A 17,445-nucleotide genomic window follows, 5' to 3' on the forward strand; every position below is an offset into this window, starting at 1 on the left:
TTGGGTGAAGAAAAAGTTTCTCCGATTTGTTTTAAATTTACTACACTGTAGTTTCATCGCATGCCCCCTAGTCCTAGTATTTTTGGAAAGCGTGAACAGACGCTTCACATCCACCTGTTCCACTCCACTCATTATTTTATATACCTCTATCATGTCTCCCCTCAGCCGTCTCTTCTCCAAGCTGAAAAGCCCTAGCCTCCTTAGGTTTTATTCATAGGGAAGTCGTCCCATCCCCGCTATCATTTTAGTCGCCCTTCGCTGCACCTTTTCCAATTCCACTATATCTTTCTTGAGATGCGGCGACCAGAATTGAACACAATACTCAAGGTGCGGTCGCACCATGGAGCGATATAACGGCATTATAACATCCTCACACCTGTTTTCCATACCTTTCCTAATAATACCCAACATTCTATTTGCTTTCCGAGCTGCAGCAGCACACTGAGCAGAAGGTTTCAGTGTATTCTCCGAGGACAAGCAGGCTGCTTGTTCTCACTGATGGGTGACGTCCACGGCACCCCCTCCAATCGGAATCTTCACTAGCAAAGACGTTTGCTAGCCCTCGCGCGCGCATGCGCGACCGTCTTCCCGCCCGAACCGGCTCGTGTTCGTCAGTCTTCTTTTGTCCGCGCTTGGGACGGTCGTGTTTTGCCGCCGTTTCGTGCCCCTCAGAAGACCTCGCGCGTCTTTTGCGTTTCTACTTTTTTCTGTGTTTAATAAAAAAAAAAAAAAGAGGTTCCCCTTTTTCCCGGTATTTCTAGTTTTTTTTCCCAGCGTAAGTGTCCTTTCGCTTTCGGGAGTGGCCTTGTTGGCCGCCCATACGGGTTTTTCCCCTTTTTTTTTCGGTGCCTATTGTCATCATCGCAAATTTTGATTTCGCCAGCGCGATTTTTCCACCCATGTCATCGAAGCCTTCCAGCGGCTTCAAGAAGTGCACCCAGTGCGCCTGGATAATCTCGCTCACTGATAGGCACGCTTTGTGTCTTCAGTGTCTGGGGGCTGGGCACCGCCCGCAGACCTGTAGTCTTTGTGCTCTTTTGCAGAAGGGGACTCGGGTAGCGAGATTAGCCCAGTGGAACGTTCTGTTCTCCAGTGCTTCGACGGCAACAGCATCTCGGGATTCGTCAAGTGCATCGGCGTCAGCAGCACCGAAGTCTTCGGGGAGTGCATCGGCGTCGACGGCATCGAGGCGTATTCCTCCTGCATCGACGGTACTGAGACTTCGGAAGAGGGCGTCGGTGGTACCGGGACCCCCGCTGGTGCTGATGTCGTCGGACGGTGGTGCTTTCGTCTGGGAGTGCAGGTGAGGGCTGTCCATTCCCCTGCTGGTGGGCGTGAGCCTTCGGGTGGGTCTCCTCCTGCCCTGAGGGCTCCTGCGTACAGCCCCCCCCCTCCCCCCCCCCCCCCGGGATCGGACGCATCTCGACCCGGCCCCGAGGAAGCGGACGTACTGGATTCAATGTCGCTCCGCATCGGTACCGGAGGCGTTGGAGCTCCGGTGATATGCTTCCGCGCGAAGAAGTTGAGAAACATCGTCACCGGGGTCACCTTCCCGACTTGGTACACCGGGTAGGATCTCTTGGGTCGCCGAGGGAGTCGGCCACCAGCAGGCATCGGCACGACATGGGAGGAACCCGCTACGACCTCCATCCAGGAGGGTGTTCCGGTGCGCTGTCTAATACCCCGGACAGCCTGGTACCGCCTCCGTGCCCGGAACAGATTCTGACCTCAACGCCTGCACCGGCTTCTCAGTCTTTCTCCATAGCCGCTCTGCACGAGAGTCTCCGGGCCGTTCTTCCAGGCATCCTGGAAGAGCTGTTAGGTCCTTCTCCTCCGGTATGGGGGTGCCTGCGCCACCGGTGCCGTCGAGTGAGGCGTCTGCTGGCCCTTTGCCCGGGGTGAGGTCCCCGGTACCGGTACCGCTTGCTGTACCGGCTTCGGCTACCTCCCAGGTGACTCCTCGATGACGTCGGGGGAGGGAGCTTCGCCGCTGCCGGCCAGGGAGTCCACCTCACGACGCTTCCACCGTGGCTGTGTTTCCACGGAGTTGGAACGGGCGTGGCTTCAGGCACAGGTTCGTGAACTTGTGTCTGATACCGATGGTGAGGCCTCGTGGGACGCGGAGGAGGACATCAGATATTTCTCTGACGAGGAGTCTGATGGCCTTCCTTCTGATCCCACTCCCTCCCCTGAAAGACAGCTTTCTCCTCCCAAGAGTCTGTCTTTCTCGGCCTTTGTCAGGGAGATGTTTACGGCCATCCCCTTCCCGGTGGTCGCGGAGGATGAGCCAAGGGCTGAGATGTTTGAGCTCTTGGACTATCCTTCTCCACCTAAGGAAGCGTCCACAGTACCCATGCATCATGTCCTAAAAAAGACACTGCTGGCGAACTGGACTAAGCCACTAACTAATCCCCACATTCCCAAGAAGATTGAATCCCAGTATCTGATCCATGGGGACCCAGAGCTGATGCGCACTCAGTTGCCTCACGACTCTGGTGTGGTGGATCTGGCCCTGAAGAAGGCTAAGAGTCAAGGGAGCATGCTTCTGCGCCCCCCGGGCAAAGACCCCAGAACCTTAGACTCCTTTGGGAGGAAGGCCTATCATTCTTCCATGCTCGTGGCCAAGATTCAATCATACCAGCTCTACACGAGCATCCATATGCGGAACAATGTGCGGCAGCTGGCGGACTTGGTGGACAAACTCCCTTCTGAGCAAGCCAAAGCCGTTTCAGGAGGTGGTCAGGCAGCTGAAGGCATGTAGGAAATTCCTGACCAGAGGGTATTTGATACCTTCGATGTTGCATCCAGGGCCGCTGCTCAATTTGTGGTGATGCGCAGACTCTCATGGCTGCGTACCTCCGACCTGGAGAATAGGATCCAGCAGCGGATTGCGGACTCCCTTGTCAAGCGGATAACATTTTTGGGGAAAAGGTCGACACAGGTGGTAGAACAGCTCCACCAGCGGGTTAACGCTTTCGACAAATTTTCCCGCCGGCAGCCTTCAGCATCTACCTCATCAGGTAGACGTTTTTATGGGGAAGGAGGGCTGTTCCCTACTCTTCTGGTAAGCGTAGGTACAATCCTCCCTCTCGACAGCCTGCGGCCCAGGCTAAGGCCCCCAGCGCGCTCACTCTCGTCAGCAGCGTGCGCCTCAAGCAAGGCCCCACGGCTCCCCAGCAAAAGCAGGGGACGAGCTTTTGACTGGCTCCAGCCAGAGCATAGCCAATATCAAAGTGTCCGTGCCGGACGATCTGCCGGTCGGGGGGAGGTTGAAAGTTTTTCACCAAAGGTGGCCTCTTAACCTCCGACCGTTGGGTTCTTCAAATAGTCCAGCAAGCTACGCCCATCCATTTGGCCTCCATGCCTCCAAATTGCCCACCGGGTAGCTCAGTCTGTCAGCTTCCAGACACAGCAGGTACTTGCAGAGGAACTCTCTGCCCTTCTCAGCCACCAATGCGGTCGAGCCCGTGCCACCGGGCAAGAGGGGCTGGATTCTATTCCAGGTACTTCCTTGTGGAAAAGAAAACAGGGGGATGCGTCCCATCCTAGACCTAAGGGCCCTGAACAAATATCTGGTCAAGGAATAGTTCAGGATGCTTTCCCTGGGCACCCTTCTTCCCATGATTCAGGAAAAAGATTGGCTATGCTCTCTGGACTTAAAGGATGCTTACACGCATATTCTGATACTGCCAGCTCACAGACAGTATCTCCGATTCCGTCTGGGAACACGTCACTTCCAGTACTGCGTGCTACCCTTTGGGCTCGCCTCTGCGCCCAGGGTGTTCACGAAGTGCCTGGCTGTGGTAGCAGCAGCGCTCCGCAGGCTTGGAGTGCACATGTTCCCTTATCTCGACGATTGGCTGGTGAAGAACACATCCAAGGCAGGAGCTCTACAGTCCATGCAGATGACTATTCGACTCCTGGAGCTACTGGGGTTTGTGATAAATTATCCAAAGTCCCATCTTCTCCCAGTACAGAGACTCAAATTCATAGGAGCTCTGCTGGATTCTTGGATGGCTCGTGCCTATCTTCCGGAGACAAGGGCCAACAATCTGTTGTCCCTCGTCTCCCAGGTGCGAGCGTCCCAGCAGATCACAGCTCGGCAGATGTTGAGATTGCTTGGCCACATGGCCTCCACAGTTCATGTGACTCCCATGGCTCGTCTTCGCATGCGATCTGCTCAATGGACCCTAGCTTCCCAGTGGTTTCAGGCTGCTGGGGATCTAGAGGACGTGATCCACCTGTCCACGAGTTTTCTCGAATCCCTGCACTGGTGGACGATTTGGTCCAATTTGACTCTGGGACGCCCTTTCCAAATTCCTCAGCCGCAAAAAGTGCTGACTACGGATGCGTCTCTCCTGGGGTGGGAGCTCATGTCGATGGGCTTCACAACCAGGGAAGCTGGTCCCTCCAGGAAAAAGGTCTACAGATCAATCTCCTGGAGTTTCGAGCGGTCTGGAACGCTCTGAAGGCTTTCAGAGATCGGCTGTCCCACCAAATTATCCAAATTCAGACAGACAACCAGGTTGCCATGTATTACATCAACAAGCAGGGGGGCACCGGATCTCGCCCCCTGTGTCAGGAAGCCGTCAGCATGTGGCTGTGGGCTCGCCGTTACGGCATGTTTCTCCAAGCCACATATCTGGCAGGCGTAAACAGTCTGGCCGACAGGTTAAGCAGGATTATGCAACCTCACGAGTGGTCGCTCAACTCCAGAGTAGTGCGCTGGATCTTCCAAGTGTGGGGCACTCCCTTGGTAGATCTCTTCGCATCTCGAGCCAACCACAAGGTTCTTCAGTTCTGTTCCAGACTTCAGGCCCACGGCCAACTGGCATCGGATGCCTTCCTCCTGGATTGGGGGGAAGGCCTGCTGTATGCTTATCCTCCCATATCTCTGGTGGGGAAGACTTTGTTGAAACTCAAGCAAGATCGAGGCACCATGATTCTGATTGCTCCTTTTTGGCTGCATCAGATCTGGTTCCCTCTTCTTCTGGAGTTGTCCTCCGAAGAACCGTGGAGATTGGAATGTTTTCCGACCCTCATCACCCAGAACGAAGGGGTGCTTCTGCATCCCAACCTCCAGTCTCTGGCTCTCACGGCCTGGATGTTGAGAGCGTAGACTTTGCCTCTTTGGGTCTATCGGAGGGTGTCTCCCGTGTCTTGCTTGCTTCCAGGAAAGATTCCACTAAGAGGAGTTACTTCTTTTTATGGAGGAGGTTTGCTGTCTGGTGTGACAGCAAGGCCTTAGATCCTCGCTCTTGTCCTACACAGACCCTGCTTGACTACCTTCTGCACTTGTCTGAGTCTGGTCTCAAGACCAACTCTGTAAGGGTTCACCTTAGCGCAATTAGTGCATACCATTACCGTGTAGAAGGTAAGCCGATCTCAGGACAGCCTTTAGTTGTTCGCTTTATGAGAGGTTTGCTTTGTCAAAGCCCCCCATCAAACCTCCTATAGTGTCATGGGATCTCAATGTCGTTCTCACCCAGCTGATGAAACCTCCTTTTGAGCCACTGTACTCCTGCCATCTGAAGTACTTGACCTGGAAGGTCATTTTCTTGGTGGCAGTAACTTCAGCTCGTAGAGTCAGTGAGCTTCAGGCCCTGGTAGCCCATGCCCCTTACACCAAATTTCATCATAATAGAGTAGTCCTCCGGACTCACCCTAAGTTCTTGCCGAAGGTGGTGTCGGAGTTCCATCTGAACCAGTCAATTGTCTTGCCATCATTCTTTCCCCGTCCGCATTCCTGCCCTGCTGAACGTCAGCTGCACACATTGGACTGCAAAAGAGCATTGGCCTTTTATCTGGAGCGGACACAGCCCAACAGACAGTCCGCCCAATTCTTTGTTTCTTTTGATCCCAACAGGAGGGGAGTGGCTGTGAGGAAACGCACATTATCAAATTGGCTAGCAGACTGCATTTCCTTCACTTATGCCCAGGCTGGGTTGGCTCTTGAGGGTCATGTCACGGCTCACAATGTTAGAGCCATGGCAGCATCAGTGGCCCACTTGAAGTCAGCCACTATTGAAGAGATTTGCAAGGCTGCGACGTGGTCATCTGTCCACACATTCACATCTCACTACTGCCTGCAGCAGGATACCCGATGCGACAGTCGGTGCTTCAGAATCTGTTTGGGGTTTAGAATCCAACTCCACCCCCCTAGGCCCATTTTTTGTTCTGTTCCAGGCTACACTCTGTTAGTTGGATAAGTTGTTAGGTCAATCTCAGTTATGTCCTCGCAGTTGCGAGGCTCAATTGACCATGTTTGTTGTTTTGAGTGAGCCTGGGGGCTAGGGATACCCCATCAGTGAGAACAAGCAGCCTGCTTGTCCTCGGAGAAAGCGAATGCTACATACCTGTAGAAGGTATTCTCCGAGGACAGCAGGCTGATTGTTCTCACAAACCCGCCCGCCTCCCCTTTGGAGTTGTGTCTTCCCTTGTCTTTGTCTTGCTACATACGGGACTGACGAACACGAGCCGGTTCGGGCGGGAAGACTGTCGCACATGCGCGGTGCGCATGGGCGCGCGAGGGCTAGCAAACGTCTTTGCTAGTGAAGATTCCGATTGGAGGGGGTGCTGTGGACGTCACCCATCAGTGAGAACAATCAGCCTGCTGTCCTCGGAGAATACCTTCTACAGGTATGTAGCATTCGCTTTATCGACGACGACACCCAGATCCCTTTCTTGGTCTGTAGCTCCTAACGTGGAACCTTGCATGACATAGCTATAATTCGGGTTCTTTTTTCCCACATGCATCACCTTGCACTTGCTCACATTAAACGTCATCTGCCATTTAGCCGCTCAGTCTCCCAGTCTCGTAAGGTCCTTCTGTAATTTTTCACAATCCCGTCGCGAGTTAATGACTTTGAATAACTTTGTGTCATCAGCAAATTTAATTACCTCGCTAGTTACTCCCATCTCTAAATTATTTATAAATATATTAAAAAGCAGCGGTCCTAGCACAGACCCCTGAGGAACCCCACTAACTGCTCTTCTCCATTGTGAATACTGCCCATTTAACCCCACTCTCTGTTTCCTATCCTTCAACCAGTTTTTAATCCACAATAGAACTTTTCCTCCTATCCCATGACCCTCCAATTTCCTCTGTAGCCTTTCATGAGGTACCTTGTCAAAGGTGTTCTGTGTGGAATGACCTATATAGAATACTAGCTCAGTGCGCATTTTGCACTTAACCTTGGGCGCAAGGGTTTACTCCTGCCAATGGCTACTAATGGCAGTTGAGTGCACAAATGAAGGTATTCTGTAATATCGTGCCTAAATTCTGGGAATGCCCCTTTTTGGAATTCCGCACTATTCAATTTAGGCATGCGTGTTAGAATAGGGCATAGGGCAGATCCATGTGTTACTCCCAATTTTTTACATCCTTAGCAAGATACGGCCTCCAAAATTGAACACAGTACTCCAAGTGGGGCCTCACCAATGACTTGTACAGGAGCATCAACACCTCCATTCTTCTGCTGGTTATATTCCTCTCTATGCAGCCTAGCATCCTTCTGGCCGCAGCCACCACCTTGTCGCATTGTTTCGTCACCGTGAGATCCTCGGACACCATCACCCCAAATCCCTCTCGTGAGCTGAGTTTACCAATCTCTCTATCTGTTATGGATTACTTCACCCCAAGTGCATCACTTTACACTTCTTGGCATTACATTTTAACTAAAAATCCACCCAAGCTTTCAACTTCAACCAGAAAATCAATCAAGAAACAGTTCAAAATCTGCAATTATGCTGATACATTGACAGAGGACCCCATTACAGCAATCAAAGTGGAGAAAAAAAGCCTCAGTAACACCACCCAGCCAACCTGAAATATCAAGTTATAAGCGTGGGCCCAGCTCACCATCATACGGCTCCAAAAAAACCTCCACTAATCCAACGTGCTTAAATAATCCAAAACTCTGACAAAGTAGCAAACGTGTGTACACACCGTAGAACACAGAATACAAATCAGTTCAGTTAAATTCAGTTCAATTCAACCAAGCTGGTGACAAAACCAAAATCACCTCTCTTATTTTCTGTTTCTTCACTTCATGTAGTACTCCAATACAGATAGCATAACCAGCTGGTCAACTAATCCAAATACCCAACAGGAAGGCCCCGTTTCACGAGAGCTGCATCAGGGGTAACGATCCTTTGTCCAATCCGCTATATCCCAAAACTAAGTCGGGGTACACTGAAAAAAAAGGATACACCACTTAAATAAAGCACCACCCACTCTGTACAAAACCACCAATCCCTGAAGATTCTGTAGTATGACATCACTTCAGTCCAGTTTCAAAAAAAGACGGACCACTCACACCGAACATTCAGCCCATCAGGTTTCTACTGAATTAAAGTAAAAGATTCTTTTTGCTCCAGCTGCCGTTAAAGCATGACCAACGTCACTACTCCGCTGAGATTGCTCTAGTACAATACACTGTAACATGTCAAAACTGGTGATGTTGAGTCTTCAGTATGAATGATAGGGGAGCTTCCTTTTACAATGCTTAAGGCTAGGAACGATGCTCGGATCAGCTCTCGTGTTACGACTCTTAGTCGTTTGATCAATGTGAGACCAGATCACAGGGGCACTTAAATTAAATAGACCACTCCTGCTGATTAAATTTTAACTACCAAACTAATATAGAACCTTCCACTCTTTTATTATTGTTAAATAAATTTATGTATAGTGTGTAGTGCTCAGAACCGAGTGCGTATCTTGATTAGGGAACCAGTTTTGTAGATAGCTGTCATAAAACTGGTTTCCAGATCAAGGTATGCACTCTGTTCTGAGCACTATACACTATAAATAAATTTATTTCAACAATAATAAGAGTGGAAGGTTTCTATATTTGGTACTTTAAGTACAAGAAACCGGTATTTATCAGAGACACCTTCAGAAACAAGATATATTAAATTTTAACTGCCCAACCCTGACCATTCGTCCACTGTTTGAAGATACCTTCTCATGGTTTCTACTCCCTCCAGGGTATCCACTCTATTGGCTATCTTTGGCTTCTGGGAATGCTCTCTGTGCTCTAAACTTGCTGATGTTGGACAGGTCATTTGTCCCGGGTGGTATACATCATCGGTATTAGAATGCTTGCTCTCTTCTCTGCTAATGCTCCGTATTTGGTGGTACTTTCGTAGCTAAGAATCCGGAAGGCATTTCACTAGGTTGGGACCCTTGAACCTATGTTCCCAAAGTTAATGCCTCTGATAATGGAGTCTCCTAGCAGTAAGAATTTTCTGCTTGCACCAATTTATAGTTATTTTGGTGGATTGTGTTAGATTCATTGCTTCTGGTTCCACATCAGTACATAGTTTCTCAGCATCATAATGATCCAATGAGGCAAAGGAATTATATAGGGGGCAAAGGTTAGAGGGTTGAGTGTCCTCTGTGTCATAGGTCGTAATCTACCTGAGCTTACTGTGCCTCATCTATTCCTCTGTGCTTTATTCTCTGTGGTAGGGCTGGTGGAAAATTGGCTAGGAATTGGATAATCATAGCCAATTCCTTCTTAAAGTTGTTGATTTTCATCTTTCATAAATGATATTTGGAGACAGATGGGGCAAGCTCTAAGGTTCCAGGTGCTTTGCCCTAGGACTGAAGCACAACACGAATTGCATTGAATGGGGGAAGGTCATATTGTTTGTGATTCACCAGTGTGAAAAGGTGGAAATGTGTTAATGAATATGAATAGTAAGGATTGATCAGTGTGAGGTGTATTGAAGATATTTGTCTCTTGATTTTTTTTTATATAGGGAGAGTTAACTGGGGTGGTAGGAGCAGTGGGTGCTTGGTAAATGTTTAACAGGCTCTCTCCCCAGTCCCCCTCTGCGCCTCCCCCCCCCCCCCCCCCAAATTGTAGAGCTGGCTATAGCCGGGGAGAGAGCCTGGGGGGGGGGTGGGTTGGCAATGCATTACTCCAGGAAAAGAAAATTTAAATGATCCCAGGTTCCAATCTAATTCATGTTTAATGTGCGATAAAATGCCATAAATAATAAATAAACTTTTAATGTTGAGCACCTGATTCTCAAAGTGAACATGTTCCAAACACTATAAAGAAAATGATTTTTTTTCTACCTTTGTTGTCTGGTGACTGTTTTTTTCTGATCATGTTGGCCCAGTATCCGATTCTGCTGCTATCTGTCCTCTTAACTTCGTTTCCAGGCTTCCTTTCCATTATTTCTTTCCTTTCCTCCTTTCTTCTTCATTCTGGTCCTCAGCTTCTGCCTATTTTCTTCATCCATGTGCAGTTTTTCTCCTCTCTTCCTTTTCCCTCATCTCCTTCATCACTCTCCCCCTGCCCTCCATGCACCCAATGTCCAGCGACCCTCCTCTCCCCTGCCTGCGTGCACCCATGTCCAGTGATCCTCCTTTTCTCCTGCCCTCCATCCACCCATGTCCAGCAGTGACCCTTCTCTCCCCTCCATCAGCCCATGCCCAGCGACTCCCTTCTCTCCCCTGCCACCCCCTTCCGAGTTGTTCAGCGAATTCTCCTCCCTCTTCCCTCCGAATCCATTCCCTCACCGACCTGATTCTGAGTCACCCTGCCTTGGTCCTTCGAATTCCTCGGGCAGGCAGTGTTGCCTGCCCGCTGCAGCGCTGACTCTCTCCCGCCACCAGATTGCGCTTCAAAATGGCCACCGAGACTTACAAGGGCGGCCCTCCAAGACTTCAGCAGAAGTCTCGCGAGGGCTGCCTCTGGAAGTCTCGGTGGCCATTTTTAAAGCACGAACGGCAGCGGGGGAGAGTCAGCGCTGGCAGCAGGCAGGCAAGACTGCCTGCCCCAAAGAATTCGAAGGACAAGGGTTGACTCCTCAGAGTCAAGTCGGTGAGGGACCAGATCTGGAGGGAGGGAGGAGAGCCAGCTCACGCTTTTTAACAACCGGCTGCAAGTTGGAAGACAATTTAACAACCGGCTCTTGCGAGCCGGCTCCAGCACACCACTGGTAGGGTGGGGACTATAGAGTCAGGATGAAGACAGAGATATTGCAACCTTTTAGAGGCCAGAACCTCTGCAAATGAAAAGAAAGGGAGAGGCTTTTTTTTTTTCCCTTTATAGATAGATGGAGGTAAGGTAGGTAGATAGGAGATATTAAGAGGAGGACCACAGGTAAGAGCAGATTAGAATCTATAAATCAAAACCAAACAATAATCTGAATATTCAAAGCCTAGCTTTCTGGCAGCACTCCAAAGCAAAAAAGTGTTCTCTTTTCAGGATTTACCAACTCTCTACAGAGCTGCCCCACCTTTAAAGGCACACAATCTATTAGTCACCAGACACAATGGAACCAAATTGATTAGATTAAAATCATAGGCAACACTGCAGTAGAGTGAAGCTATAAAAACACAGTTCTGATAATAAAAAGCATAAATATTTAAACACAGTGCAAGTGAGCAATTATACCTTTGCAGTTAGTCAGGATGAAGACAGAGATATAACAACTTTCAGAGGCCAGAAGCTCTGCAAGTGAAAGAAAGGAAGGGTTTTTTTTCCCCCTTTCTTTTTCCTTTATAAAATAGATGGATGTAAAGTAAGCAGATTATCAAGGAGCTATTAAGAGATGGAGCACAGGTAAGAGCAGATGAGAATCTATGAATAAAGCCAAACAATGTGAATATTCAAAGCTTAGGTCCTTTGGCAGCACTCCACTTAAACTGGTCATTTTAAGACCATTCCATGGCATTGATTCTGGGTTTTTTATCCTATGTTGGTTCTGCTCCACAGGCGGGTTTTTCCTTTTTCCAGCTGCAGACAGAGATTTACAGAATCAGGTACTGTTTTAATTACTGTAAAATCTTTTCTTTTCTAGTTACCCCAGTTGTTAGATGCATACAGACTTTATAAAGAGTTGTGGTTAAACCAAATTATTGTATTACAAACTAGAAATATTTTTTTGTCTGAGCCTAGCAACTTGCTTTTGCTTCCATGTCCTTTAGAACCAGGGCTGGGATTCACAGCTGCCCCAGAAGAAATGCATTCATAACGGGCAGGAGCGGCTTCTGCATGGTTAAATTGTGCTAAGTAGGTTGGGAGTTGGAATTCAGCAGCACCTAACTGGATAATGGTCACCTGAGTATCTGCCTCTGAGCATTGTGCACTCGCTGTTAGTGCCAGGGCAGAACCAGGAGTTGTATGGGCACTAGTGTTAGTCACTGCTCACATACGCTAACTGGGCATTTTGGCCCTGCCGAACTAGCAATGAATATGACCCGAACCTGGATAGCTTTTGAGCAAAGACCTGGGTATACAGGGCCAGTGCCTGAATTAGGGCCTGGCACTTGAATATCTGGGTCTAATTAGCAAGCTGCAGTCAACGATTTTTAAATGCTGACCGCTGCTGGCTAAAAATTGACCTGGACAGCCTTTTAAAAAAGGTGATAACATGAATGGTATGGGATTTGCGTTCCAAGGAGTCTGAGGGGAGAGACTTTGCTGACCTGAACATGTATACCCTGGGGAAGGAGGAACAGGGGGATATGATACAGACGTTCAAATATTTTTAAAGGTATTAATCAGCAAACAAATCTTTTCCAGAGATGGGAAGGCGGTTTAGAACGATGAGGACATGAAATGAGATTGAAGGGGGCAGACTCAAAAAGATGTCAGGAAGTATTTTTTTCACAGAGAGAGTGGTGGATGCTTGGAATGCCCTCCCGCAGGAGGTGGTGGAGATGAAAACAGTAACGGAATTCAAACATGCGTGGTATATACATAAAGGAATCCTGTGCAGAAGGAATGGATCCTCAGAAGCTTAGCCGAAATTGGGTGGCGGAGTCGGTGGGGGGAAGAGGGGTTGGTGGTTGGGAGGCGAGGATAGTGGTGGGCAGACTTATACGGTCTGTGCCAGAGCCGGTGGTGGGAGGCGGGAATAGTGCTGGGCAGGACTTATATGATCTGTGTCCAGAGCCGGGTGGTGGGAGGCGGGGCTGGTGGTTGGGAGGAGGGGATAGTGCTCGGGCAGACTTATACGGTCTGTGCCTGAAAAGACAGGCACAAATCAAGGTAAGGTATACACATATGAGTTATCTTGTTGGGCAGACTGGATGGACCGTTCAGGTCTTTTTCTGCCGTCATCCTACTATATGTTATGTCGGCCAAATCAAAGTGCACCCTGTCTAAGCAGGCCTATTGAATTCAGGCTCAAGGGCTGCCAGTGAGTCAGGTTTTCAGGATACCTCTAAGGAATGTGTGACAGTATGCATGCAAATCTCTATTCCATTGTGGCTCTTGGACTGGAAGTGAATGCCACTGATATAACATTTTTTTATAATACAACAATTTCCCCTATTTTATAACATCCCCTTCCTACCCTCACTATGCCTAGTCCACTCATTACAGTGACAGTACTCAAATGGTGAAACCCTGCAATCATGGGCCCTGGCTCTGGCCACAAAATGCCACTTGTATGATGATGATGGATTCCCTCTTCTAGGGTCTATGAACACTTGCTCTGTAGTATCACCAATACCAGGAAACCTGACCTGCTAACCAAATCCTCCATATGGCGGTACCATTCACTGCCATTTGACCAACTTTTATGACTTGACTTTTATGAGCATTACTAGTCTGGCATATGGGGACTCGTGCCCCAAATGCTACTGTCTATTACACCAGGGCCCTTAAGATACTGGGTCTGATGGGACACTGCCACTCAGCTGACTATGTGGCTGAGTACTTCATTTGAGAGTACTACTGGACAGAGCCAGAAAGCGTTTGTGTATGAAGAGAGCCAATCTATAGCCCTACTCCTACATCTTCAGAGGAGGAGTTGAGCCCAGAACTTCTAAGTATTCAACAACACTTCTGGTGAAGAACATAAGAATAGCCATACTGGGTCAGACCAATAATGGCCCATCTAGCCGTTTCCAGTAGTAGCCAATCCAGGTCTCAAGTACCTGGCAGAAGAAACAAATAGTAGCAACATTCCATGCTACCAATCCTGGCATAAACAGTGGCTTCCCCATGTCTATCTCAATAGCAGACTATGGACTTTTCCACCAGGAACTTGTCCAAATCTTTTTTTTTTAAGATACACTAACTACTGTTACCACATCCTCCAGCAACGAATTCTAGAGCTTAACTACTCAAGTCAAAAAATATTTCCTCCTATTTGTTTTAGAAGTATTTCCATATAATTTCATTGAGTGTCCACTGATCTTTGGATCTAGATAAGTGATCTTGCCTATCCTGTTCTTCCAGTATGGAATGATGCAAGCAGTAATCTGGGAGTACCATTGTCTTGGACAAGAGGCGTTCGAGGCTGTCCACCGCCAGCCTTGCTCCGTCACTTACTAATACCACCCCAACCCTAACCCTATTTACTGCTGTTGCTAAGTTTTAGGGGTAAATATTCAGCTGACGGTGGCTTCCATTTTTTTGGCTGGGCTATGTCCAATCACCGGCTTTGTGCAGCCATCTAACCATACCCGGTTAAGTGTGATATTCAGCTCTAAACCGCCTAAGTGAAACTGAAAAAAAAGATAGAACAGAGTTTTATTTCGGCAGTTAACTGCATAAGTGCTGACTCTGCCCCTAGACTGCCCACAAAATAGCCGGCTACAGCTTTAACAGTTAGTGGTGATATTTACCGGTACAAACTGGTTAAGTAACATTGAGCATCAATGGATAACCTCGCACCAGTGATTTATCCAGCTGTTAAATTGCTTTGAATATTGATCCCCTTAGTTTTTGTAGCTTTTTCTTCTCCTCAGCAGGGCGGGATTAAGACATAGGCAACTAAGCATATGCCTTGCCTAGGGCCCAAATATAATTAACTCTCAAGGTAGTTTTGACCCTGGTAAGTCAAATGCTGACAGAAAGAAGAGTTGGGGGGGGGGGGGGGGAACAAATCTTTGAATGCCTCCTGTCATCTTCATAAAGGTGAGACATGCAGCAGAGTTTCATGGGACAGATGGAATATCTCTATACGCACAATATATACATTTATCAGTGCTGTACACTACAGGTCCCTGCCTCAGAGAGGTTCTGGCTGATGCCTGGTTTCAAGAAACTAAGGGGTCGATTATTCAGCGGCGAGTGTTTGTAGTTGCTGCGGGTGTTATTCCCGGATATTCAGTGCTGGACCTTGTCCAGGTACCAGCATTGAATATTCAGGTTCTTGCAGCTGGCTATCTCTTACGCAGTTAAGTGTAATATTCACAACTTAACCGCCTAAGTGACACTGTGTAAAAATAGGACTGTGTGTTTTATGTGGTCCAGTATGACCACTTAGCTGAATATCAGCCCTTAACCACAGAAGTACCGACTCTGTCCCTGGACCTCCCACAGAATAGCTGTCTTGGAGTTTAGCAGTCTGTGATAGTGAGCAGGACTAACTGGTTAAGTAACATAGTAAGTGACAGCAGATAAAGACCTGAACGGTCCATCCAGTCTGCCCAATAGTCACATTCATTATCAATTCAAGATTAAATCGACAATGTGATATTATATACTTGATCTTGGTCTTTCCTTGGTGTTTTGGGACATAGACCGTAGAAGTCCGCCTGGCTATGTTCCACTACTTGAGTTTGTTTGTTTGTTTGTTTATTTATTTGTTGTTTTTTTCACATGCTTGATATACTGCATGTGGCCTAACATAGTTGCCGTCAAAGCCCACTTCAGCCTATCTGAATCCATCTTGTCACTTGCAGGATACAGACCGTAAAAGTCTGCCCAGCACTGTCCTCGCGTTCCAAATTACTGGAGTTTCTGTCAAAGCTCTCTCCGGCCCATCCTACAACCAGATTGCTATATGCAGGACTCGGACCATACAAACCAGCCCAGTACTGGCCTTAGTTGATACATCCAGAGTTGCCATCTAATCACCATTTGACATGCAAACACATATGCAACCCTTAAGTTTTGTGTTTTATACCATTCATTTTCTAATTAGAGATCCTCTGTGTTCATCCCACGCCTTTTTGAATTCTGCCATAGTTTTTTTTTTTTCTCCACCACCTCCCTGCTGAATATCAGTGAATAGCCTGCACAAGCGATTTTAACTATCTAGGAGTCGTTCTGGCCAGTTAAATTGCTTTGAATATTAGCACCCTTTAAAAAAAAAAGTTTTGGCAGTCACATTAAGGAAGAGCCTTCCTGGCATGAGTGTAAAACAGTTTATCTTTGTTTCTCAGGGAATCATTTGGCCTCAGGTTATAACTGGCGCTGCAGCAAATGTCATTAATGCTGTTGTTAATGCAGTTCTCCTGTATGTGCTGAACCTCGGAGTGGTGTAAGTAGAAGGTCTGGCATGTCTTTGGTTTGTATCACATGCCCCCCCCCCCCCACCACCAACCACAGTTCAGAGGGCAGACTTCCTAGGAGGCCTAAAGGCAAGCACCCTATGAAAGAAATGGTGTTCTGCTACAGCTCACTCATGGTCTTGTGTTGGCCAGCTGACATAACTTGTGGGTGGTGGGGTGGGGGGGAACAAGAAGATTTCAAAGAGGAGTGGGAGAGGGGTTAAATTTAACCCACCACTACTAGTAGAATAGCCGTGGGGAGCAGAGGAGGAGAGAGAGCTCTAGAGGACCAAAATTACTGCTATTATAGAAAAAGTCTGCCCTCACATAAAAGGTACATTACCTATAAAACCTCCGCAAATTTAGGGCCCCCCTTTACTAAGTGGCGGTAAGCCCAACATGGGCCAACCACTCGCTAAACAGGAAGTACCGCTGGGCTACCGCAGCAGCCCAGCGGTACTTCCCATCCCTAGTGCACCGTCATACTTGGTGCTACAAAAATATATATTTGTAGCGCCCAAATTTTTGTAGTGCTGGAGTGTACTTAAGAAAAAACACTCTCAACTGCAGGTCTCATCTGCAGAAATTGTTTCCTCTTCCTTTGCATGTCACGTGACACGTCTGGAAAGATATGAATCTTTATAATTCAAACAAAGTCTTATCCTGGGTTTTGAAATACAGACGCAGAACCCAGTCTTGTCCGAAACCAATGCAAAAGTAACTAAGAGAGTGGTCGGCTGGGCCGCCTCAGTATTTGAAGTCTCAAGTAAAGCAGAAACATCTAGATGCTTTTCTAAAAACATTACTGATGCTTACACACAACTTTTGGCCATAGAAGTCTGCTAGGAGGATAGCTGTTTAATGTGCGCTATCATTAAGATATATTATCTTACCACTGACCCCAATCCAGAACTTGCCTTTGCAGGCCTCTAGTGGTAGTCTTGCAGTACTAGCACATCTGTTAGACTGCAGAACCCAGCACTGTTAACACTGCCACTTAACAACAAGTAATTCTGTGTCCAACAACCTTTTTAAGGGCTGTTTTACTAAGCCACGTAAGCGTCTACGCGCACGCAACGCATGCCAAAATGGAGTTACTGCCGGGCTACCGCATGGCTTTTGCAGTAATTTCATTTTTGGCGTGGGTCCAATATGTGCATCTGAAAAATAATTTTATTTTTGGACGCTCATAT

General features: G+C 47.9%; 1 protein-coding gene across 1 annotated transcript in view; it reads left to right on the top strand.

Annotated features, from left to right (window-relative positions):
* The window catches only part of LOC115456688 (multidrug and toxin extrusion protein 2-like), a 54,848-nt gene that overhangs the window by 18,504 nt on the left and 18,899 nt on the right, over positions 1 to 17,445 (top strand). Inside the window, exons 6-7 of the mRNA XM_030185927.1 lie at positions 11,736 to 11,782; positions 16,145 to 16,242. Coding sequence (XP_030041787.1) covers positions 11,736 to 11,782; positions 16,145 to 16,242 — 145 coding nt within the window. The remainder of the gene's footprint in view (positions 1 to 11,735; positions 11,783 to 16,144; positions 16,243 to 17,445) is intronic.

The sequence above is a fragment of the Microcaecilia unicolor genome, chromosome 13 (assembly GCF_901765095.1).
Source record: "Microcaecilia unicolor chromosome 13, aMicUni1.1, whole genome shotgun sequence".
Lineage (NCBI taxonomy): Eukaryota > Metazoa > Chordata > Amphibia > Gymnophiona > Siphonopidae > Microcaecilia > Microcaecilia unicolor.